The 26177-nt window shown below is 36.8% G+C and overlaps 2 protein-coding genes across 2 annotated transcripts; both read left to right on the top strand.

Annotated features, from left to right (window-relative positions):
- The first annotated feature begins 3612 nt into the window (after positions 1-3612).
- LOC140163827 (uncharacterized) lies at positions 3613-16433 on the top strand. The gene is made up of 3 exons (XM_072187142.1): positions 3613-3724; positions 13856-15045; positions 15739-16433. The coding sequence occupies exons 2-3, from the start codon at positions 14775-14777 to the stop codon at positions 16431-16433; spliced, it is 966 nt and encodes a 321-aa protein (XP_072043243.1). The 5' UTR covers positions 3613-3724; positions 13856-14774.
- On the top strand, positions 16419-22184 carry LOC140165116 (uncharacterized). The gene is made up of 2 exons (XM_072188547.1): positions 16419-17965; positions 19210-22184. The coding sequence occupies exons 1-2, from the start codon at positions 17248-17250 to the stop codon at positions 19284-19286; spliced, it is 795 nt and encodes a 264-aa protein (XP_072044648.1). The 5' UTR covers positions 16419-17247; the 3' UTR covers positions 19287-22184.
- Positions 22185-26177: the final 3993 nt, after the last annotated feature.

Here is a 26177-nt window from a genome sequence, read left to right on the forward strand (position 1 = left end):
CGTTAGAAAATTATGTCATGATGACGAACCGTTCCTCTCGTGTCTCATTTTGTAAATTAAGAATTAGCGCACATCAGCTAATGATTGAAAAAGGTCGTCATTTTAATATTAAGCCTGAAGATAGGATTTGTAAGTTATATGTATTCTCAATAAACCACAGGCAGTAACACCATGGCTGTCGGAAAGAAAAAAAAAGTTACAGTAAAGATGTTGAAGATCACTTTGTTATGAAGTGTTCTTTTTACAATGACTTGCGGATAAGATTGCTTGATAATTTTAGAAGCATGACTTTGACAGTCTATCTGATAGAGATATCTTTATAGCCTACTTATTAGTGTATACATGACTATGATATCATCCTAAACATTTAAAAAATATTTTAAAATTCATTCAAGGTCATTAAAGGGCAATAAAGGGGTCAAATGTCAAGTTTTCAAAATGCTTCAATTGAGCTGAAATTTAAATGCAATACTGCCGAAGCCACATGGTTCAGCTATGGTGCGGTTATCGCTCTAGTTCATTAGATATCCACGAAAAAAAACCTATTCCCAAAATTTCAGTTGATTCCGATTTTGCGTTCGCGAGTTATGCATGATTATGTGTATTACACTGCTCCATAGACAATGCGTTGTAATTTCGTTCTGGTGCACCAGAACGAAATTCAAATTTCACGATAGTGCTAAAATCTGCAAGAAATATTTTGTACAGTCATAAACATTACCGGTATGTAGCCAGAGGTTTCCAGTGCTATAAAAATCTCAACTTTTTAAAGAAAAGTGGGGGGATGAGGTTGTGGATCACGAAATGCCCTTTTAAAACCATACGTAATGTATGGATGAAAATACAACATTATTAGGGTAAATTGGGGCAAATGGAACGCTTAAGCAATAAATCACTTTCTGTGATCGGAAGGGTATCCATATATGATTTTTGTCAAGTTGTTTCAATAAGTAGATAATATGTTTTTACGACTTGTTTTAACAGATAAAATCTCATTTTATGCTTTATTTCTTGTAGGCCTACGGTCCAAATACATACATGATCATGGTGTTCCAGTTATCCCAACAAATTGGGGTAAGTGGGGTGGGTAATTGGAACAAGGGGCATTACTTGCAAGGAGCCTACATTCATAGCTATATTTACATTGAAAAGACATCAGAATATATTATTTAACATATACTTATGGCTAAACAAAGGAATAACAACAATAATTTTGTTTTCATGTTTTTTTATAAACATGGTAAATTACCACGTACAAAAATACACTTTCTCTTGGTACATAACAGAAATAAAATGTTTTTTTTTTTTTAAAAAATCAATAGGGAGCCTAATCTACCATGAATATTAGTTATTTGTAGTATATAATTACATAATATTTAAACCAATTAGTAAAAAAAATATTAACATGTTATATACATTTGAAGTCAGTCAACCGTGTTCCATTTACCTCAAATGGATCTGTTGTGGGGTAAATGGAACACCAAACTAATTAATTAGCTAATTAGCATATTAATTTGCATGATTTCATCATTAAAATCTGCTATTTTATTGTTTAAATCATTTATGTTATATTGCATTATACTGCATTTTAAAAACGGGATTTAAATAATAGGCCTATGCCTAGTTAGTTTATATTATATTCTTTATAGTTGTAAACTTCATTGTTCTTGTACCGTACTTTATATATATTATGATATGTTTTGACCAGATCTTGTTGAAAATCTGATTCTGCTTCTGATTCTGATTCTATTGCCAATATTGTATGACAACTCTCAGCACAACCTTAAAAAATTTAGGAATCAATGCCCTTAAATTAGTAATGTTCACTGAACCGTAGCACCACTTCATGGTCAGTGACAACATTTGAGATTTTCTTCCACTCGAATACGGAGTAGGCCCCCAAAGTTTGGGGTATGAAACAAAAGCAGAACGTATCATGGCGTTGGGGTAAATGGAACACTCGGTATGATGTTGCCCAATTTTATTCTTGATTGAGGATATTGTATTCTCAGCGTTCCATTTACCCCATCACCATTCCATTTACCCCAATGAGACTCCAATGGGGCCCATGTCGCCGTATCTAATATGGGAACTTTTATATAATGACCTATAATGTCACCTAATTTTGCAATCACCAAATCCCACACGTATAGTGCTGAGAATCAAGGGGTGGGCGAACCTGCCCCTAGGTCGAACACTCCCCGCTCTCCCCCACTTGAGAGAATGAGAATAATTTATGGTAAGTGTTTTGGTTCTCGTTCAGAGGATTTTCATGAATTGATAAATCCCCTAGAGTAGGCCTACCAGAAAAAGTCTTGGAAGTGATTCATGTTCCCGGTCCCCGCACTCCGTGCATCCGCGGGTAGGCCCTATTCATGCTTGTCGGTGAACTTTAAAAACACCCCCTTTTGCATCTCATTTCGCGAAGTTTTTAGGGGAAAATCGCCCATAGTTTTGGGGGGATTTCGCGAATTATTTGCCCTTCGAAAATACCCATATTTTCGCTAAAACACGAATTAACGATATTTCTATATGCCATTTTCTGGCAAAAACGCGTAGGCTGCTCGATTGCTCGATGAAAATACCATTTTGTTTCTATTTCGCGAACACTGACGTGGTTTGAAAAAACACCCCTTTTTGTGTGTTCGCGAATCGCGTTTCTTCATCTGAAAACAACCCTTATTTCGCGAAATTTTCGACGAGCATGAATACCCGCGGATGCACGGAGTGCGGGGACCCAGGGGCGTAGCCAGCTTTCTTGGTCAGGGGGGGCAAAATAACATTTTGGGGGCACACTGAGACGAAAAAAATTGTAGTTGCATCATAGAATAGGGCCTACATAGAGACTGTATGTCTTCGAGCTTCCCGAAAAGGGCCTGGGATGATGTGCGCGCGTAGCGCGAAAAAATGGTATTTTACACTATTTTCGCCCATTATCCAGCTAAAAAGGGCTTTATTGTTACAATGTGCGCGCGTAGCGCGTCAAAATTTTGTTTTTATACTATTTTTGCCCTGAACTTTGCTAGAAAAGGGGCTCCTTGCCTTTTCCTTTGCCCTCCTGATTTTCTCTTTCATTTTTTGTCAGAGGGGCACTTTTTCTTTCATTTTTTGTCAGGGGGCACTCTGCCCCCCCTGCCCCCCGCTGGCTACGCTAGTGCCGGGTCCATGTTCTAAACTACAATTTTTTGAAAAGAAAAAAGTGTTTGATAATTATAAAAGGCCAGCAAAATTATTGTTTTCTTAATTTTGTTTTTATTTTTACAAATTTGCAAATTTTCTTCATTTTTAAAAATCATTCTCTTTTCCTGTCCCAATTCTGTCCCTGTATTCTGTCAGTGTCAGGTCTGTATTCTGTCTTCTTTCATAGTAGTCTAGCGCCCTCGACTCTCCCCACACCCACGTACAAGAGCATTTTTACACTACTTCTCACATGACTGCTACAAATATTGATCCCTGGTAGTTACTTTAGAAAACCTTTCCCTCAATTCTAACGTGCATGAGGCAGTACCACTGACAAGCCAACCAAATTTGACCCCAACATGTATGCAGGTGCAATGAGTCCATAGACATATCGTACGTACGTGTTACACTACGCATTACCATCGGGCATTACTCGAATCGCGTGGAGAGTGTACGAAGAACAGAGAAACAACCCAAATGTTTCCTATTCTGAGGGGTGTTTCTCCACGTATTCTTCACAGTTAACGGATATAACATAATTTCTGTAAGTATGATCTGTTATAGACTTCAATTTATTGTCAATATAATGATGGGAAACATGATTTTTGACGGCATTTTATACCAGCTTATATTGCAACACTACCATAAGAAAGGCTAGGCAAATTGATCTGAGCATGCGCATTAGGCCATAACAACACATTGCTGAGTGCTTGTTTCGCCTAAAATGGCAGCAAGTCTGGACCATCCCGTCCAAGATTGTCTTAATAAATTAACGAAATATAACTCGGCAACATTATTTCTAGCTATAGCATTGCAAGAGGGAGATGCAGACAAATTTATAGAAGTGTACGATCACGTCATTCCTGAGAATTTGGCTCTCGACGAGGTGAGATTTTATCAAAACAGCTGACATTCACAATTAACATATTTGTACGAATTGCATTGTGATGACCTATTTAAACGTGTAGACCATACGCACGTATTGTTCTTTGTAATTTTTTGCCCATCCTAGTGCAAAAATTATATGTAAGGCAGGTTGAAAATAATCCCAAAATCTTACAACAAAAATCATCATAAAATGGGCATGCATCATGCATGTGGCTGCCATTTTGTATGTTGTTGAACTTTCAAATCAAATTCATAAAATTGTATGCAGTTTCAGCAGTGAGCTGTACAAAATATTGTAAGCTTAACTGCTAATTGGATTACAAAACAAGTTGTGTGTGATCAATTAAATCAATGTAACATCACTACATGACAATAAATCATATTAAACTCAGGAAGTACATTGTCCTTGTTGCAATTGCAGTGACATCAGTGTCAGTGCAGTGGGTCATGTCGGTGGAGCACTAGACTAGCTAGTTTATAGGTAACCTAGGCAAACCTTAGTTAACACATTTACTAGTCAGCGAATTCGCCGAGACCGGGGCCCCAACACAATGCATATTTTTTACATAGAAATTTGAATTTTTTTCGAGAATAGGTGGGTGAAGGAAACCTACATAAATATGTTTTCTATACTTCACTTGACCCAAATATATGATTTTTTATGGTGATAATCAAGTCGCACATGGAATTTTAGAGGATTTTGATAGCAGTTCCATTAAAAAAGCTGCCATCGCCATGAGACTAAGATCTAGAAACACCCCGAAATGCCGTTTTGGGGAATTTTGCTAGCTGAATCTTTTTGATGAAAGTCAATCTTTGACAAGATGTAACTTTGCTACGGAAAGTGCTATGAAAAAAGGTTTTCAGTTTTGGCTTAGTTTACTCAAGGGCTTTAATTTGATATATAAAACGATGCAATTTGATGGCAAATTTGAATTCACCTAGGATACCTATAGTTTACATGGTTTAGCACTGCATTTTTCATTTGAAATATCATAAATAGTTTTTAGTGATTTGCAGTTGATTTGCGAGGGTGCAGGATTACACACTCCAATTAAACGATCTACTAGTAGGGGGGTCACATCATTATTTTATCTACAATATAAATGTTTGGCATTAAGTTTTTCAGAAGCATCTTGCAAAAGATGAAGATAGCAATTTAAATGGTTCAAATTGGATAAAGCGTTTTCGAAGTTACGCCAATTTAAAATTTCCGAAAAATTGCTGTTTTTCAGCATGATTTGGATAAAACGCATGTTTTCGACAATATGGCATGTTTGAAGACTAAAAAAATCAAAATTATATGCTTCCTATGTCTGATTTTCACTTTAAGTTGCTGTATAACTGAGTCTTTCAACATAGATATGTCAAGAGGTACATCATTTGCTTCAGTTTTTGAAAAAGATTACTCCAAATATGGACTAAAACACCAAAATCAAGGATCGTCGCACTCTCATTTTAACCCCTTGCAGAATAAAATTGCAGGTTTACGACAATCTCAGATTAAAAATATGAATTGTGAATGGCTGCATTTACACTAAGCCAACTCTAACCCTTGGGTTGAATAACAAAAACAACAACAAAAGCTTCATGTGCATCAAAATATTGTGAGAAATTGCCTCCAAAGTGGGAAAAATCTAGAAAATCAAGGAAATTGCCGCTCAATGTAAAAAAGTGCTACATAATGAAACAGCAAGTTACGGACACCCTCGGAATAAAAATATCAACTTTGTACATCCATATTCAAGGTAAAACAACTCTAGGACTTCAAGTTGGACCACTGCAGTAGATAAAAACAACAAGTTGGTCATAATATGTTGATAACTACACTCCAGAAATGGAAAAATATGAAAACTTCACAAGTAAGGTCAACAATTTCTATATGGGAAAATACACAGGAAAATGGCCAAAAAACAAATGTTTCAATATATTGCCATTTTTGAACCCAACATCCTAGAAATTTCTTGTTTACGTCAAAAGAAAGATATTTTGTGGAGATTCAGGAAAAGGAGTCTCAATTTGATTGCACATGTGGCACACAGTAGGGTAACTCATCATCTACAGTCATCATATCAAAATTTCACCCTTGGACGGCGTTTCCTATGGGAAAATACACACGTTTCGGGCAAAAAAAACATCAAATTTTCAAATTTATCGTGAGAGAAAAAACAAGTTGTGCCAAAATAAAGATACATTTCTCATGGTTCAGAAAAAGTAACTTTAAAATTCACTACATCGTTGGCACTGGGTGAAAAACTCACTTTCTAAAGGCAATTTCTTAATTTCTTCATGGATCCAGACACTGGTCTTTGCTATAATAATCAGGTGCTTTCACAGAGCCGCCGTGTAAAATTCAAAAGGTCAATAGACCTAAAAAATATTTTTTTGTAACTACACATATACTAAATAAATATTTCAAAATGTTTAGGTCTGTATGAAGAAAACAATTTGATATTTTTTTATGCTCAAAACATGCCATTGTTCATTTATGGGTCGTATGCAGACACCTAATGAGCAAATGTGTGACCCCCTACTACTAGTCATGCTAGTAAATTTCTTGTAGTTGTAGGACCTAACTTAAGTTATAGCCATAATTAGTTCTTTTTCGATGCATTTATGATGTGATTATCATGTTTAGTGTGGAATTCAAAACGATAAGATACCGTCCATGTATTGTACGTGTACCATGTTTTTTTTTTTAAATTTAAATTTAATTGACAGAATACTACACAATCTCTGAAAGGTGATTCAAGTTGCTCAAATTATACAGGTCGTCTGCACCCCGCGGCGTCATGGAACCAATTGTTCTGTAGCTCCGTGTAACCCAATGAAGATGAGGTCCCCTTCTTAAATTAAAATTTGAAAAAAAATGGACCAACTCAAGAAAACAGTGCGACTGCTATTGCTACTCAATTACTTCACAAGAATGAGAAACTGTCTGGGGCAGCATACATGTACGACATGTACACATGCACAGGAAAAAAAATCGCCCAACTACCGGTACCGGGGTATACTATTTTCAAATAATTTTTATTTTGGACCATGTATTTTATTAATTTTAAATATCACACCCTCATTTATTTATATTGTGTACAAAACTGTAATATATACATGTACATACAGAGCTGCAAGAATCGTAAACAGACTGATCAAAAATTGATTCTCTCAGTCAATGATTCAAGCTACACTTAGTTTGTGAATGTGATATTGTGAGAATCAAAATTGATTCCACACACAGAAGACTCAGTCAGCAGTTAGCTTGATTCTCACAAGATGAATTTATGAGAATCAATTTTGATTCAAACAAAGTTCATGAAAATTACCCACTCCTGCCATGATCCATCACATTTTAATGGAGCTGCAAAGGGAAACCAAAACCATTGCAAGATTCAAGATCATGGAACATACCCATTGCATATGTGTAACATACACAGCATAAGATGCAACACAGGGCTCAAAATGCAGGGGGAGCCAGGGATGATTACCCCACCCCAAAAAAAAAAGTCACAATATATCCCTCATGGAAAACTTGGTAAAATCTGCTAAAAATGGCTCAGTATCATCGAAAAAGTATTTTGAGCTCCAAAGTATCATGTAAAACAAATTCATTTCACAAGGTACCGTAGCCTACTGACGCGAGTATAGTCCCACCTTCGAGTAAAGTCCCACCCCCAAAATTTTTTTGTAAGTTATTTATTTTTTCGGCTTTGGAGTGTCCCAGGACCTAGACCTAAATGCTAGGATCATTCATGGTTGACCTAAAAAAAAAATTCAAGATGTTTTGTATTTTTAATATGAAAATTGATACTTTGTATTCATGTCATACTCTATTAACCCTAACACTGACCCAGGTTTTTTGGCTCTAATGTGGAAAAATACATCTTTCTTAACCCTAACACTGACCCAGGTTTTTTGCTATCGGAAGTCACAGAAGATCCGAATTTTTCAAGAAGAAGAAGAATTTTTGACTTGGCTCCCCCGGGATTCGAACCTCTGACCCCCCGCATGCCAAGCACACGATCACGGACCGGGAGCTAGACGGGTTATTGCTGCCCGGCCAGCAATTCCGTGAGCATTTGACGCTTAGGCTGATTGCGTCATCGCAGACCCTGGGATGCATGCATGATTTGATTTTTTCATCGTGGTATTCTGTGGTATTTTTGGGTGTAAGGGTTAATGAATTCAAAATGCATTCAAATTCAATGCATTTTTTTTTTTTAGGTCAACCAAGAATAATCCTAGCATTTAGGTCTAGGTCCAGGGACACTACAAAACCGATTTTGTTTTTGTTTTTGAAATTCGAGTATAGTCCCACACCCCAATTTTGAAAAATGTTCACCCAAAAACGGGGTGGGACTAGACTCGCGTCACTCAGTACGGTATTTAATTTTGCAACAAGGCTTCATTTATAATGTCTCATAATTTTTTTTTTATTAAAATCACCTAACATTTTAAAATAGCTTTTTAAATCACAGATAAACAAATAAAATGATAATTTAAGAGTGTTCAGAGTGTTGTAACATGAGTTTAATAATAAAGTTAAAACAAAAATCTAGTTCTGATTGAACAAGGTTGCTTCTGATATACGGTACTGCTGAATTGTGGGAAACAAAATGGCCACCTTCATGACGTATCTTGTCATGGTTGTAGCTACAGTGGGGACAGGCCGGGTGGTGGGCAGTAGATTTTAAGCACAATTTTGTTGAATTAGTCAAATGAAGAAGAAGATGGTCTAATAGTTACTCTTTCATTGTTAAATGATCTTTTAGGACCAAAATCTTGGAATACCTGCCACATTCTCTTGTAAAAGCCCCCTCTAATAAATGCCCCCCTATTTTTTCAACCAAACCTTTCCATAAATGGTGAAAATACCAAACAGTACCCATATTTCGAACATGCGATTGCCAATTTCACGATATATCCAATGTTGTGTCCATGTGTGTACTACAATATTTGTTGATATAATGATATTCCTTTTTGTTTGTGGAGAACCGCAGCACTGCCAGGCAGTAAGCGTTTTTAATGAGAATTGTCATTGTAAAAGAGGCCTTTAAATTAACACCCCCTCCTTTTGGAAAATGCAACGCCATGGGGTTAATAATGTATAATTTAGAATTTTTAAAAACATTTTTATCAATCATTATTTTTGACTACTGGGTGGTGCAAAAAATGAAAAGTGACTCTTACATGTAGATGGTTTCAAATTTGGAATCGATGTATTACAGTCTGTCCACATAGAACTTAAAGTACAAAGTAAACAGACCTCGGAAACTGGAGGTATGAGAATAATTATTTCAGTGCAATGCTTCTTTGGCGTGCCAACTGCTGCGCGATTTGTACTTTGCCGAGCGCACCACGCTCTTTACGCGTCGTGTTCGCGTGTGACGCAAAGCATCGACCCCCGATGCCACAGATTTGGTTTGTACTTCTATGTGAACAGACTGTAGACTCGTCAACAGAGCTCTATATAGGGCTATGTTGTCTTCTCATTATGGTCTTTTATGAATGTGCTATTCCTGCCCATAATTGCACTGAACATTGCATTTTCCTCTATTCACAGTAATTCCTGTGATTGAGTCTCGAAATAAGCCAAACAAATTTCTGAGCCAGGGCCCGAAGGGAACTTGAAGAAAAAGGGTACCAATACAAGAAAACCCTCAATTATTTCGAGACCTCCCGTCCTCGCCTATTTGTTTATTTTCACATCATGGAAATGGTGATGGCTCGATAATTGTTGGACCTTGCAGGAATCCTGACTATAGTATATATATATACACATGTATGTTGGGCCTGGTTTTCAACTTCAAATGTAACTTTCATTTCATAAATTGAATAAAGCACCATTGAATGTGAGTGAGTGAGGCTCTGCAGAATATGGTACTGATGGACCATGTGTACAGAGCAAGATAACACATAGTTGGCACTGAGATATAGGTAGGAAACAACCTTCTAAATTATGCAACTTTGAACAATTTTGATGTCTTCTATCGATAACATAAATTGTTACATTCTGTGCATGTACATGTAGCAACAAACACAGTACATGAAAAAACCCCAAAATTAGTCAGAATTTAAGTTGAACCCAAATGGCTTTTGTCCACCGATTTGAATGTTCCTAATGTCGGCCGATATCAGATCCGGTCCGATCTGATATTTAAAAAAAAGTTTATTATATACGGTGTTCAAAGGTCATTTGAGGTTATGTTTGTTGTTTGTTTTGAGATGGAGTTCAAGTCTTAAATGACCTTAACAAAATGGTAGACCTTAACAAAATGATAATCAATAATCTAAGTGATAATGATGTTGAAATGTGGCTTAGTTTATGTCTTATTATACATGTATGCCGATGATACAACTATTTTATTCGATAATGGACAAGATCTTCAAAGTGCACTCGATTCTCTTTACAATTATTGTCAAACATGATATAGAATCTTGCTGTTAACCCAAGCAAAACAAAAGTTGTAATATCTTCTCATGGGAAGATGAGAAGAAATCTATTAATCCATTGGGGTTATGAGAAACTAATTGTGTGTGACGATTAAAGTTATCTTGGGGGTAGTTTTTAATGATAATGGAAAGTTAAAAAAAAAGTATTAACAACCAAGTCAGCCAGGCATGCTATGTTTGCATTACCCCCAGTATTGAACCAGTCAGACTTCACTAACCAATTGATTTGACTCACTGGTTTTACCCTATGGTTCTCAAGGAAGGGAAATTTGGGGTGTGGAAAATAAATAAATTGAGATTTTTTATCGACATTTTCTCAGAAGGCTTCTCAAAGTAAACTAAATTGTATGTTGTATGGTGAAAGTGGTAAAATAAACCGCAAAGCATAATTGATAAAAAAAATGATTAACTTCTGTAGTAGACTTGTAATGGTTTTTGGAGATATTCATAATATATTGTCCCCATACCATACCACTCATACAGTTTGCCATTTAATAGCTCTTATGATATCTTTCCAAATTTGAATCGCCCCATGGTGTAGGGATCCTACTGACCCCTTGCATTGAAGACTGTGACGTTTCAATTTCTATTTTTTAACTTTTTTTTTTACCGATCCGACTTTAGCGGACATATCACTATTCCGATAACTGATCCGATAATTGGATCAGCCTTATTTTGAACAAACTATAAAAGGATATAGTTTTATGTATACATGCACTGAAATACATGCATGCACATTTATGCATATGTAATGCAAGTAATTATTAATAATTATTAGCCTCATTCCTCACTGTACCTTGTTTGAAGTGCTGCCATCTGGCTCCCTACTTTGAATTGACTTGTCCCACATGATGTGTCTATTTTTATGTTAATGTGTCTCCCTGTTTGAATATAAATTTGATCTTTTATGCCATCAAAAAAAGTAATAATTATTCCTAAAAATTATTTGACATAATTAGGGCTGTCGATTTCAGTTTAATTATCTAAACGTTTAAACTGATTTGTCTCCAAACGTTTAAAAAAAAATGTTTAAATGTCTGGCAAAAAAACCCCAAACTGTTGGAGGTCCAAAAGAAGTCAACAATGGTTGATAAAGGCTGAACTCTTTTAAATCAATTTAAAATTATTAAAAATAAAAGTGCACACAAAATTTGAAAAGTGCACACTATATTTTTACTGGACTTTTTTGCCAAAAAATACAACAAAAAAACCCAGAAAAATATTTTTGTTTACATGTTTAGGTTTTTTCTACAATGTGCGCTTATACGTACATACATACATGTACATGTACATGTACAGAAACACAACAGCCCTAAGTTAACATACATACTGTATGTATGTTGATTTTTCAAATCCAGTGAAACTTATCTGAAATAGCAGGTCTATAAATTTGACAAGAATGTGAGAATCCATTCTTGAAGAGATTCTCTAAACTGGTTTGCATTGTGTGACTCTAGAAAGAGATTCCCTTATAATTTGTTAGCCTGTACACTATCTAGGAAGAATCTAAAATTGTCATAAAATATATTGTCAGAACAGTTGCAGAATAGGTGAAACTAAATTTATAGTTGTTTTAGACCCTGTGATTTATTTAATCAGTCGCCACAAATGCATTGTGGTGCAGATCATTGAGACCATGTGAAAATGAGCCATAAAAGGAAGACCTTGGATCAACAAAAGACAACATCCTGCACCCATAATCTATAATCAGGTTTCTGATTCAAGAAATCTTTATAAATTATATTTATTATAAAAAAAAATGTTTTGCTTGATGAAACAATCCTCAACCTAGTGATTGGTTACAGTAAGGTATTGTCACTGTGCTCGTAACTCCAATAGCTGCTACATGTATGTGTTAAATATGTACAATACTGGTCATAACTCCAATAGCTGCTATGTGTTAAACTTAAACATGTGCAATACAAATTACAAATCATACAATATGTTGTACATGTTTAACACATAGGAGCTATTGGAGTTACGAGGTTTTGCCAGAACAGCGACGGTATCTAACTGAAGAATAAAATTGATTGAAAATATCCTATTCAAGTTCAACATTCGGTGAGATGAACAAAAGAAAGGAGAAAAAAAGGTATAGGGGAAAAGTTATGTGTTCGTCATACATGTATTTTGGTTACTTTTGCATTGAAGAAATCACCAAAACTATTATCTATTCCAACACCAGTTGTAGTAAAGTTCTACAAATTTCGTACGCTTGAGGACTTGTTCTACGTTCTCAAGTTGTAGAACCTTCTGTGCAAGCTATACTGGGATTTAATATTGCTATAGTAAAACTAGCAAAATATGACTATTGACAACCTGTATGACCCATCACCCATCCATACATTCACACATCATGTGGCATTGCTTACCTGTGTGTTCATATTTGTGGTGAAAAATGATTACAAATGTGTGATTTCCAATCATTTGTACAGCCAAGATTTCTTCGTGCTGTGGGTCCACCATGCAGCTATGCATAGAGTCACTTACACTGTAGGTGTTGAAACAACGACTAAGGCAGAGCCCTTGACTTTCAATTATTGGAACTGTTCCAACACCAGTGGCACCTCATTAATTTCCATGGACCTTTGGATACATTAAAGGCATTTTACTTTGAAAAATCAATATAACAAGGCTATAATGCAAGTGTTCATGTCCCTCCAGTGAACATAGGCCAAATCCTACCCAAGATAATATGCATGAGGTGTCACTGGAATTGGAACAGAATAGTCTAGTGTGAAAACTTTATTGAGGGATTATAATCTTTATTCCTTATAATCCCTTAATTAAGTCTTTACTCTAGTCTAACTCTACATGTCTTACATGAAGAAAACACCCACATTAGAAGGGGGTTGGTTGTGCCCACTGCACTCCTCTTTGATCCTTTAATTGTAATTTCGCAGGACACAAAATGGCAGCTACACATGTGTACATCCATATCAAAACGATGCACTTGTCAGCTGCTACATGTGTCTCTTTTTACATAAAAGCTAGGAACAAAAACCAGACTCATCTCAAGTGGAGGTCACTTCCAATCATCTCCACATCACATGGTTTAGGAATAGAGTAACAGAGAACATTCCTTAACCACATGACTTGCCTGACTTGGGGATGATTTGAAGTGACCTCCACTTGAGATGAGTCTGGTATCTATTTTTTTTAGCTATTATGTGAAATGAGACACATGTAGCAGCTGACAATTGCATGGTTTTGATATGGATGTACACATACATGTAAAAAATGATCAATGGTCAGTGGAAAATTTTGATGCACTTGTTAATTTCCCAAATATATAAATATAATGATTAACTGTTTCTTTTATCCCTGTTTTATGCAGATTTCACTCATCAAAGACAGAGCTCGAGAATTAGCTACACTCCCACCAGAGACTCTTGAAACCTTGAAGGAACAATATCAAGAACCAGTGACAAATTTAACAAGTGCAAACCCTCAAAATACTGTGTCTGAGGAGAACCATCAATTGAACAGTGAAAGTGTGAGTGTAGTGGAAACTGCTGCTAGTACCTCTGTGCCAATATCATCATCGTCATCATTTTTGCCAAAATGTTTAGCCCCAGCAATGGAAGGAGCCACCCCATTGTATGGTGCACCGCTGTCCAAATCCAGTAGGAATGAGTCTAAGAAAACTTTGTCTAAAACTGACAGCATTTGGAACAACAATAACAATATCGAGACACGCCGTACGTCAAGAGACTCCAAAAACGTCCATTCTGTGATATCCTTTGATATATTGAACGGCAATGGTGTAGGTGGTAAGTCTGCGACTCGTTCAAGCAATACAGAATCGTCAGTGCCTAAAAGCAGCTCTGGGACTGCACTAACTAATAACAGTAAATCAGTGTCTCGAAGTGCTAAAGCTAGCTGCGCAAACAAGGTACAAACAGCAAAGGGTAGTGTACTATCGTTAGCACCGTACTCTGAACAAAAGTTGCTGCAATCGGCTGTGGAGCTCATTGACTCTAGACCTCGCAGCACAAGTAGAACCTGTCCCAAGCCGGCCTTTGTCGACCCCAACAAGCCGGATCGGGTTCTGCAGGTTGAAGGTGGTAAACCAGACATGGCAGCTAGCAGTGCCTCAACAAACACCAAGAAAACCGAGTTACGAGGTGTTCGGGCTTGCTAACAAGAATCCGCTGCCTAATGGGTCAATTAACAATAAGAAATCGCCTGGAGTGAGTAGCAGCAGTAGTAGTACTTTGCAGAAAGCGAACTTGCCAAACGACGAAACACCACTCATGGGAAACTCACAAAGGACAGATTCATCTGTACAGTGTGTGAAACAATACGGAACAAATGTGCCTTCCAATCGACATGATCTGCAATCCTCCTCTATGGCTAATTACAGTATGGACTCGGATGAACCGCAAGATAAGAGTAAACTGGTGTTGTCATCGGGGGAGAGCGATGGCACAGTCGGCAACAAGCCCACAACTCTAGGAGAACAATTTGAAGCTAGTAAAGCCATAGAAGGAAAAAAGGAAAAGTCTAGGAAAAAGAAAAAGAAAGGTAAGAGATAGACAGCTTGATTCAAGGATGTATTAAGCATTAGTCTGTGGCTCTCGCAGACTTGGCAATCACAGAACGCGAGACCAGTCCAAAGGACCTGACGACCCAAAATGGCAAATATTATTTAGTACATGGTTAAGGGCTCGGTCATTCCAGAAAGACCTAAAATTCTTAGGTCTTTTTGAAACTTCATGTATATCTTCAAAATGAAAGGTCAGAATTTTCAAATGATGGTCGGCTTTTCCTACAATTTTTAAAGTACATATCATTTGATATATAGATACAAAGTTTACTTAGCATGCTAAGAGGACTGTTAAATGTCAAAAATGTAAATTTTTTATAATTTGCCATAAAATTTGTGATTGTATATCACAAATTAATCAGAAGGATATTCCTCGTGTTCAGAATTTGGTGGGTCTGTTGTGCTCTCAGGTCCCACAAAAAATACTGTGCAAAGGTGGGTGACGGGGCCCTTAAAGGAAGTCTCCGGCAATCACAACATAATGCCTTATATGTTAGAAAAATGATAATCAAGCACGAAGCATATTCTTGCATAATGTTGAGACTTCCTTTATTATATGACCTTGAGCATTATTGGGTAGAGTCAGTTGTATTTATTGTAAGCTTTCAAAATTAATTAGTGTATATGTTAATAATACAAAATATATTTCTTCTTTCCTACTTGTTTCACAGCAACTGATCCGGAGAAGATTATGCAAAGTCCGGTTGCCGTGGTTAACGACAAAGTTGACGATAATTTTGAAGATGCCCTCTCTGAATTCCCAGCAGCCCCAAAGAAGGGCCTGCCCTCTTCAGATAGTCTCACTTCTAATGAGGAGTTTTCTTCTGATACCGGTGGAGCAACTGGGACGAGGCCTACTATTGCATCTAAAATGGTCGATGGTACTTTTCATGTTGACAATTCAAAGACACTCCCTAATGCCGACAGTGAGTCTCTAGGGGATGATGTGACAATGACAAATTGCAAGAAAGATGAGGATAAAGGAGAAAAAGAGGACAATGATACAACTCAAAAAAATAGTCTTGTACAAACTACCCATGTTCAACATGGTAAAAGTGATTCACAACCCAAACTAAGTGATACGGAAAACGATAAAATGCTTTCAAACAACAGAAATTTGTTCACCATGACAGCTCACAGTACTGATACGATTGAAATCAGCGATCCACCGTTTCTCGACGTCGAAGAGACTAACGCGATGGATGACGACGGCGAGTTTCAAAAGGTCATGTCTTCCAAGAAGTCGCGTCGTTTGAATAGGAAAACAAAAGGAGTTAGTATGGAAGATAAGCTGTATACTCATCAGAATAAGCAATTGGACAAGGACCAATTATGCTGGTGGGCGGCCGGCAATTCTTCCGCATGAGGAAATCTAGCAGCGAACCGGCTGGTATGGCCCGGCTTGGAGAAACTGAACTAGAGCAACATAATGATAACAACTATTTGCGTAAATTGTCCAATAGAAACACCGCTACCTTGAGCGTCAATAACCAAGATGTCACTATTGATAACAATAAACAGCCTCCTGTAATTCTGCCACCGAAACCGAACAGTGACGTGTCTAACACCAGCGGAACAGTAACGATATCGTACGCCGGCAAAGTTAAAGCCGGAATAGCGCAACACCACATACCGAAAAATAATCCGGTGAAATTCACCCTTGATGATGAACACTCGGACGGTCATGTCAGCGATAGCGGTATTGTGATACCGCAAATTGATGCCACCGCCTCCTCTACCACCTCGCAAAGCCAAAGAACTACTTCGTCAAATCTGTATCCATCTAATACTAATGTTGTGATTAGTAAAGTGGCAGGAGGCTTGGAAACTAAGACTTATGAAGAAGTGAAGCCAGAACTACCTGTGACTACTGCACATACTAGCGGGGTACAAGCCCCAAGTATGAAATAAGTTTTGGTGAATTTACATCTGTCTACATCTCAGGTGCCCCGAAAAGTTTGAAAACAAGTTGTGGAATCACATCTTCTTCAGCCGAAGGACTCCACTCGTCACCGAGACCATTGCAACAAAAAGTTACTCGTAGCAATTCCGTCGATGGTCTGGAGACGACGGAAGGGGCAAATATCGGTGAAAACACTACTCAAAGTACTACTCAACACCATCAGGAAGCCAATGTGCAATATTTGGACCTTCAGTCCACCAACAATACTTACGCTGGTATGCTGAAGAGGCGCTTGCCTCCGTCTCAAAACGCTCCGCCACCTGTCAAACCGCAAGTGGTGGAAGAACCTGTGCGCGCGCAACAGAACAATCCAGTCATGATGGAACCAGCAAAGGGTCTAGAAAATCTAGACAAGAATGAGCACTCTAATAATAAAAAGGTTGTCGTGGAAGTGAAACCTTCCCAATCAATGCAGGTTGCACCACCGCATGATGTTGGGAAATTCCCGGCAAGCTCAACAACAATACCGCGTGTAGAAAATAAAAGCCATCAAGAACTTAAAGCTGCCTATAACACAAGTAGTCACGTTGTAGCATCGCCAACTCCATCGATATCGTCGTCCAAAGGAGCCTCAAGATCCGTTTGTATTCCACTAAGTATGGAACCTATGGATTTAGGCATCACCTTTGGGAATGTGAATATATCCGAAGTTTTGAAAGAGGAACTAGCCGCTGCCAGACAGGATAGTCCGGTTGACAAACTCTTGGCTGGTGCCGATTCTGTAAGCGGTTTGCCACAAGTTCCGTCGACTGGGCATAGCTGCACCGATTTGGAGACGGCTTGGAGAGATGAAAACGTCAGCGTCGGGGAGGCTGGAGATGCGATGACGGCGGGAAACCAAAGAGTATCGGGAGTGCAGATGACAGCCGGTGGTGATGGCGCAAGAGGAATCGGCAACTTCAACTACTATGAAGTGGCAGATATGCTCATGAAAGGTAACATATGTCCTATACCATTTTTCATCCTGATGTGGCAGTGACGTCAACGCATGAGGCAGCTGTTTCACGCGCACATCTACGTGGCGGCTTTAAGCGTGTGTGTATGTACGCCAGTGCTTTGACCGAACACTGGTGATTTGAAGCCGCGCCCAATAAAATGCGCACTGACGTCACTGTCACATCAGGGTGGAAAACAGTAAGTTAAGAAAAGAAATCCTATATGAAATAATTGCCTTTAAACGGACCGTGTATGAGGGACTGGAAACGGCTTATTGATGGCTATTGTTATCGGATTATCTTTTCCGACCTTGATTACATGCGAGTTGTGCAGAGGGCGCTATGTTTGATTTCTTATTTTTTACTCATGTTGCTTTTCACAAAACCAAAAAATCATAAAAATATTCCAATATTTTCTAAAGTTATGTCAAAGTGTAAAATTTTTATAATTTTTCGAACATAATTTCTGTGTAGTGTTGAGAATCATTTACAGATTTTGGAGACAAAAATTTAAAAATTTTTACCAAATTTGGTTTTTTACCAAATAAAAATTTTTAGAAAGTTATTTGCGGCATAATTTGTTTGACACAACTAGTCGAATTTGTACAAAATGTACTGTCATATCTGCTCATGTAAGAATAAATGCAGTTTTGAAAGTTGCACTGCGGTCCATTCAAGGTCTAACCTATTCACAGTTTGCTTCCTTTAAAACCTCATTTTTCTTGCATGAGCCATCGTGATCGAACACAATGATGTGTTACATCGTAAATAGGATCAGGTGTGTGAAACAAAATTGTGACCATTGTGACATTATGGCTTTAAGTATCTAAGATTATTAAACAGTTAAAATCTCCATAAAACAGGCTTTAAAATCAATGATACATCACTTGTCGTATATATTGGAGAGAATTGGGCTATGTGTGGGAGACTGAGGCAATGTCTTCTATATTCGCCAGCAAAGTGTTATGTGTAATCCGACTATCACCATGTCAACTGGATCACGCTTTTGAGTTCTGCACCACAATCAAAATGACCGCAACACAAAGTCTATGGCATGTACTACCAATTCCAAAAGGTGTGTGATCCAGTAACCAGGGATTTATGTAACCACTTCGCTGGCGAATAGGGTGTATGGATTTCATCCGGAATAGCTTGGTCAACATTTTCAATATCAATTTGTCTAAAATTGCATATTTCCCAAGTCACTAATTGTTATATTCTTATCTTTCTTCTCGTTTCTACAGCATGGCTATCTACCTTAGAACAAAAGGCAGCAAACCCTTCCAAAGTGCAGTACTATATTGATGACGCTTGTATATAGCCACATGATGTAGGCATATGTAGTAGAAATCAACTGGCAACACTTGCAAGTTATAATTACAGTGTTGCCATATCAAATGCAGAGATGTCACTTAAGATTTCTTTTGCCTTAATTTTTTTTTTTTTTAAAGTTCAAATTTCTGCACTTTTATTTATTTATTGTTGGCTCGTTTTGGGAATTTTTGTCCCAAATTTACGTGCTCTTTCAGGTTTATTTCACAAGTTTCAGGCTTTTTGAGAGGTACTAAAGTGGCATCTCTGCAAATAAATCCAATCAAAGTTTGAATTTTTGCAGTGAGTGAATTGCATGTACTTGAGGAGAAATTACTTCTTCAATTTATTGCTGTGCACACAAGACTATAAGTTCATGTTGTATTTTAACCTTTTATTTACCTTATATAGTTTAAAAGAAAAAATGTAATTGAGTCGAGATTTGTCCTCGTTTGAAAATGAAGTGAGCTGGCTGCTGAAGGCCTCTCCAATGTTGTGCAGCAATCAACTCGGCATCTTTTTTTTCAATGAACTGTCACTCGGGGAAACTTATTGAAGCCAATTTATTTTATTTTGTGTACATGTACTCGATTCGAATGAGTTGTAAAACATTTGTGTAGTAAAAAGTTTTTAGCGACAGAAAATAGTAAAAATAGGTGGCCAAAAAAAAGTAAATGATGTGTTTACCTGAACAAATCTGTGAAAGTATTTATTCTGCATCAGCAAGTCCTCATGTTAATGTGCATTAAAGGTGGGTGACCCAATCGACAGCCTCATCCCCCCCCCCCCCCCAAATTGACCTCATCAATATGGAGATTTTGATATCGGAAGAAAGCTCATATTTTTTCTCATTACCCCAATAAGATTTGTTTCATTTAGATATTGTGAACAACTGGTGTACCGCCACCATTATGCACCATTCTATAGTTTAAAAAAAAAAAAAAAAACACACATTCCTCTCTTTTCAGAAGTGCTGGAGCAATTTGGAAACATATTGTGTTAATAGATCTTTTCAAAAAGACCGGAAATTTTTGTTGTATTTTGTACAACGTTTGCGCGTAAATGCGAGTAATCAACGTGCACGTACATGCAAAGATCGGTACCTCTTTATTCCACACACGACACAGCAAAGGCCAAGTCCTCTGTAATCTGTTCCATGTACCGAAACTCTGCACACTGCACACGATGCTGAAGAGGTATCAAAGTGTTCGGGAAGTTGATTGACCTGATCAGAAAACTTTTATTTGAAAAGATCGATGGTATGCCTTAATACAGGATAGAAAACACAATATGGAAAAAAATTGGATCACCCACCTTGAATGCACTACTAGAATCACGTAGCCAATCGGAGTGCTTTGAAAGCATCTAATTACGTTCCACACATATGCGAGTCGCGTTGGAAATTGTAGGATTGGTTGATTTTTCTTGGAGGGAGTATTTCTGATATTTTTGGTGACAATTTTGCAAAAATAGCAAAATTTAGTTTTATAGGTTAAAAACTACATATTGAGAAATTAAGATATATATCAATGTGCTTGTGCTAAATTTTGATACTTAGGGGTTTTACCTTCATGTTAGCATACTTGGAGTTGGCCTAGTATCAAGACAGGGATTATATATCTTATGGAATAAAGCTATAGTTTATGGAATAAAGCTTCTAATCCCCCAATGAAGTCTTGACAATAGGCTAATTTCACCTTGTCATCATTACAGCTTAAAGCCATATTATAACATTTGCTGAGGAAGACGCCCTCACTGAATTTTTAAAATTCCTTTTTTTATACGTTTAAATTGTACTTTATTAAACCAATATACCCTGCAAAAATCAAGACTCTAGATGCTGTAGTTTAATTGTCAAAATCCGAGATTTTGACAAAGATTTTGAATAAAACGCCGGAATCCGCGCTTTATTATTACGATGGAATTATTAGTCGAACGCATACACGATGTTCATAACACACAGTACGTACACGGCATGCGGAACGATGATATACACAACAAAGGGTCGCACTAGTCCGAATAATCAGACCCAGAACAAAATATTAATTTCTGACATGATCCTGTACTGGGTCTGAACTGTTTCCATATGAAATCTTGATGGCAAATAGGACAAAAGAAGCACATGGTTCTACTTGACAGCTTTTTAATCCCTATTCATGTTACGTAAATCACGTTATTGTGGACCATCCTTCTGATACTTGAGTGTTTGGACAAGCGGAACGGTCTTTTGTCTACCTCTCTGTTTGTAAACAAACCAGGAGGTCGAAATCGTCCTCCTCGCCGAATACGAAAGTCAGTGTAATAGTACGGCACTAGGGTCGCACCACAACATGACCGAAGGAGTGGTACGTATTGGCAACATGTGCGCTGATAGTAAATTCCAATTTGCTTTGCTTTGCCGTAGTTGTTCGGCTCAAAAATAAAAGGGGATATATCTGACAGTAAAAGCTAACATTTTATGGCAAAGAAATGCTAATCTATTTTGTTTGAAAATGTTATAATATGGCTTTAAGTGCATTGATGTGCCTTAATTTATCTAGGGTGTGGTTGGGTGATCAACATTGACACCTTGCCAAAAAAAGTAATTATATAAATAATAATAATTATAAAAAATATGATAAACATTGTCTTCAGTGTCACACAAAGTTCTAGAGATATCTTATACATGTACTTGTATATTATTCATTTCTCGTATGGAACTTTTCGTCCATACTAATTGCCCAAATGGAATAATACAGAAGTTTACACAAAGGCCCAAAGCTTGACGTTTGGGGCAGATACTTCATTCAGTTAAACGTATGAATTACTTTTCATCGGCCATACAACTACAGGGTTGACATTCTCGGTTGACATTACTTTGGCAATGGCATAAGCCAGTGTCAGCCTTGTAAGTACTGTAGGCATAATTAGAAGAAATTAAACTTACATTTCTTTGGATAGGTTTGTGGTACATATATCTGCTTGTTTTAATGTGCTAATTTGCATTATTTATATCTTGTTAATTTGCATCATTAAGATCCCGGTGAGTTTGCAACTATATGCATCCAATTACCAGGGATTCAAAATATAATTTCTTCAAATTTAAATGTTGACTCCACTGTCATAAAATGTGTGTACCTATCATTAATATTTTTAAAATTAAAATAATTTTCATAATTATGGACCTAAAATTTGTAATTTAAGAAGATGGATTTGTCATAAGCATGTTGAAAAACATGCATTATTGTGTTAAGCACTATGAAAAACTTGTAACAAATAAGGGAACAACCCAAAACATTGATGATGACCAAGGACTTATGCAGCCAGCCATGTCGGGAGTGTTTTACACACCTAAATTTGCAAATAAACACCCAGTTTTTGCTAACATGGCCTACACTTTGTACACAAATCTTTAATTTACACACCCAGGTTTTTGAATTTGCACACCCAAACCTTCAAATCCTACATGATGAAACTAGTTTCATAGGGTGGGGGGATCTTGATTATGTTGGTGTAATTTTCAACATGTTAGGGTAACATTTCTGGCAGGGAGGGAAAGGGTTGGCCGATTTAAATATCTTGATTAAGTTTGTGAAAAAAAACCACAGGTGTGAAGAAGTTAATTTTCAACATTTCAGGAGTCTGTTTTTTGCCAGGGAGGGAAAGGGTTAGCTTAGAAGCGGACTAGATTCATATGAAGGACATCATCAATCTTTTTGGTTGCTCCCTAACAGCACTAAGGGTTATTTCTTTGTTTTGTTTCTTTTCTTTCCTATTTTTACTGGAAGTAGAAAATCTTTGTAAGTTTGCTCCTTTTCCTTTCCTTGTGAAGTTGAAGTGTGTATAGAGCAGATGTGTTTACATCCTTATATGCAGTTTTACTGACTGCATTTAGTAGCAATTTAGCTGCATATAAACAGGGTGTTCCATAGTGATAAGTACTTGTGCATTAATAAGATAACACCTTTTCCTTAACTTGCATTATACAAGAACTGTCTTTGCATTTTAAGTTCATACACGGACATTGTGCTTCAGTGTTACATACTGGTTCTGGCCGGGATGTCTTTTCATGTACCTACACTGCTAATCAGTTTGAGACAGCCTGTATGCCAGCCTGGTTCTGGTAGTGTGCATACAGATATCACATGTTCTAAATAGATATTAGACTACATGAAGGGGAGTATGTAGCCATATAGCCAATGTGAAGCACTTTCATAATGGGAAATCTGCCATATTGGATCACCTCACATGGGAGCCAAATAGTGTACAAATAGTGTACATTTGTACATGGTTATATCTCCAGCATTTTACAATGAAGCCCTGAAATTGAACAATAATTCTTGTGGTGGTAACAGGGTTTTGCCCATGTAGCACTGCATATGTGTAAATATGCACAATGCATAGTGCATTAATATTGCAAACATCTTTGTTTGCAGGGTTTGTGGTGAATTAATCCAGAAGGCACACGATCATGGCGGAATCTGCATTCTCCTAGTCTAATATCTTTGCTTGCACTAGGAAGGAAGGGGGCAAACCTCTTTGAGTATGTTTTGATGTAATTTACTATGTGCAATCATTTTATTCACTTCTTCAGACAATTTTGCATTTTGATTAATTTTATGTACTCTGATGGAGATTTAATACTTGGATGGTGTACATGATTTAATATTTGGATGGTGTACATGTACATGCCAACTTTGGTATTTGGGCAATGAAAAAGTCTTATTTCTCTCTTTTTGTTTTTTGTTTGTAGCCAAAGCATTTTATCAATACAAAGGGATCATTTATACTCTCCAGGGAAATATTGTTGACTGCATATATGCCCCTCATAATCACAAATCCTTATTGAAGCTGGCATTATAACCTCATAAAGAGAGCTAGGTCATGTGATGGATTTAGCGTGCTTGGCCAATGAGATGCCAGTATTTCATTGTAAATTTACATATGTGTCATGTTCTCAAATAATGTAAACAAATTGTAACAGTCTACGCAGGGCTTTGTTTTGTATGATTTGGGCATGTTAAGCAAAAGATTTGGTGTGGCAAAAAGAAGTGCATTTTTTAGAAAGCCTTACTAAGGAAAAACATTGCGTTATTTGATATGTTCAGAAAGCCTTACTAAGGAAAAACATTGCATGATTTGATATGTTCAGAAAGCCTTACTAAGGAGAAACAAGTACCCAAGTTCCAGTATATATATCCAGGTCACTCATTGAGGGCTGGTATTTTGCTGTCATTGTACTTTTTAAGGTGTGATGCAGTCAAATATGTTGAAAGCATGTTACAACATTGAAATCTGTTCATACATGTACCAGGTTAATCCATTGGGATGTTTCAATTGAAATCCATACACCCCATATGAGACATGACCTTAATTTTCTACAAAGGGAGTGTGAATTTCTGATGGTTACCTGAACAGGTGATTCCATTTGATGTCTACACCCCTGTGTGGGAGATTAAGGTCATGTCTTCCATAGGGGTGTATGGATTTAAACTGGAATAGCCCATTTATAATTAAAAGGTCACTGCCACAAAGGTTAAGACAATCTATTTCTATGTACATTTATAAAATGGTTTAAATATTGTTAAATGCTATACTCAATAGGGCCATGTAATGATCCAATGTACATGTAATTTGCAGCTGTTTTTCATGCATTTTCATTTCAGTATCTTACTATCATTTTAACTTGCGTATTGTAGCTAAGTAGAGCATGCATATTATAAACCTAATTATGCTTGACACGCGTAGGCCTAGTGTTTCAGATCTTAAACGTAATATTTGTATAAAATGGACAAAACTGTATTTCCCATGCAACAAATTTGAATTGTTTTTATCACAAACAGGTTGACTGAAAGGTTAATTGTTTTTGAATTGTTACCTGGATGGCAGATGTCTTTAATACTACATTTTTGTCTCTTTTCTGATAATGTAGTCTGTACAATGAAAGTTGGAATAGGACCGCATCCATTTTAAAGTTGTTATCTCATACAACCTGTCCACAGTCAGTTCTATGTTTCTTGAAATGATCTATAACTACTAAAGTATGTTTTACCATAAGTTGGCAACATGACTTTTGCCCCCATTTGTGTAATTAGATCCATGCATTCTGGTGGAGGTCATATTTCATCATATACTTTACAGACTATAGTGCTTTTGATGTTGACTGAAATGCACCAAACTATTCAGGCATGGAAGTTTTATTTGGAATTCATGTGTAATAGAATAATTACATATTTGCATTTTTATTACTCTGCACCAATTATGTTTTCAATTTGACTGGTAAAAATTAAATTCTATGTATTGTCATTATTTCTATTGCAATAAAGGTTTATAATCAAAATTACAATTTCAACCTGATAAATTATGCTCATGGTTTAAAATTTTGAAATAATTTCTCATTTCTGAAAGATTCAGGCCAAAAACTGTGCGGTCTTCATTCACAATATGAACAGGCCATGTATTTTACTGTGTAAAATGGCAGGGCCTGTACATAATGGTAATTCATATGCTGTGTTGTACAGACTACAGAGTATGTTGTATGCATAAGCTGTGAGCGACACTCACTTACAGTAATTAACATGCATGATGACATTATTAAGTGTAATTGATACTTTGACTCTGTTAAAAAGAGCTACCAAATTTCAATATGTGATAATTGAATTTAGAAAACATTTTATTATACCAACATTTGCACCGAAATAAGTATAATTATGCAAAATGAGAGCAGAAACTGCAGAATGGGTTATTTCCTTTTAAAATCCACACTACTTCTGTGGAAAATTTGGGAAATATCTTACACAGGGGGGGAGTGTGAATTTTAAATGGAATGAACACATTAGGCAACTCCATTTGAATTTTGTACACCCTCTGAGAAATTATTTGCAATGATTTCGTAGTGAAAATTTGATACGGTTCAACCTGA

Source organism: Amphiura filiformis, chromosome 11 (assembly GCF_039555335.1).
Source record: "Amphiura filiformis chromosome 11, Afil_fr2py, whole genome shotgun sequence".
In the NCBI taxonomy this organism is placed as follows: domain Eukaryota; kingdom Metazoa; phylum Echinodermata; class Ophiuroidea; order Amphilepidida; family Amphiuridae; genus Amphiura; species Amphiura filiformis.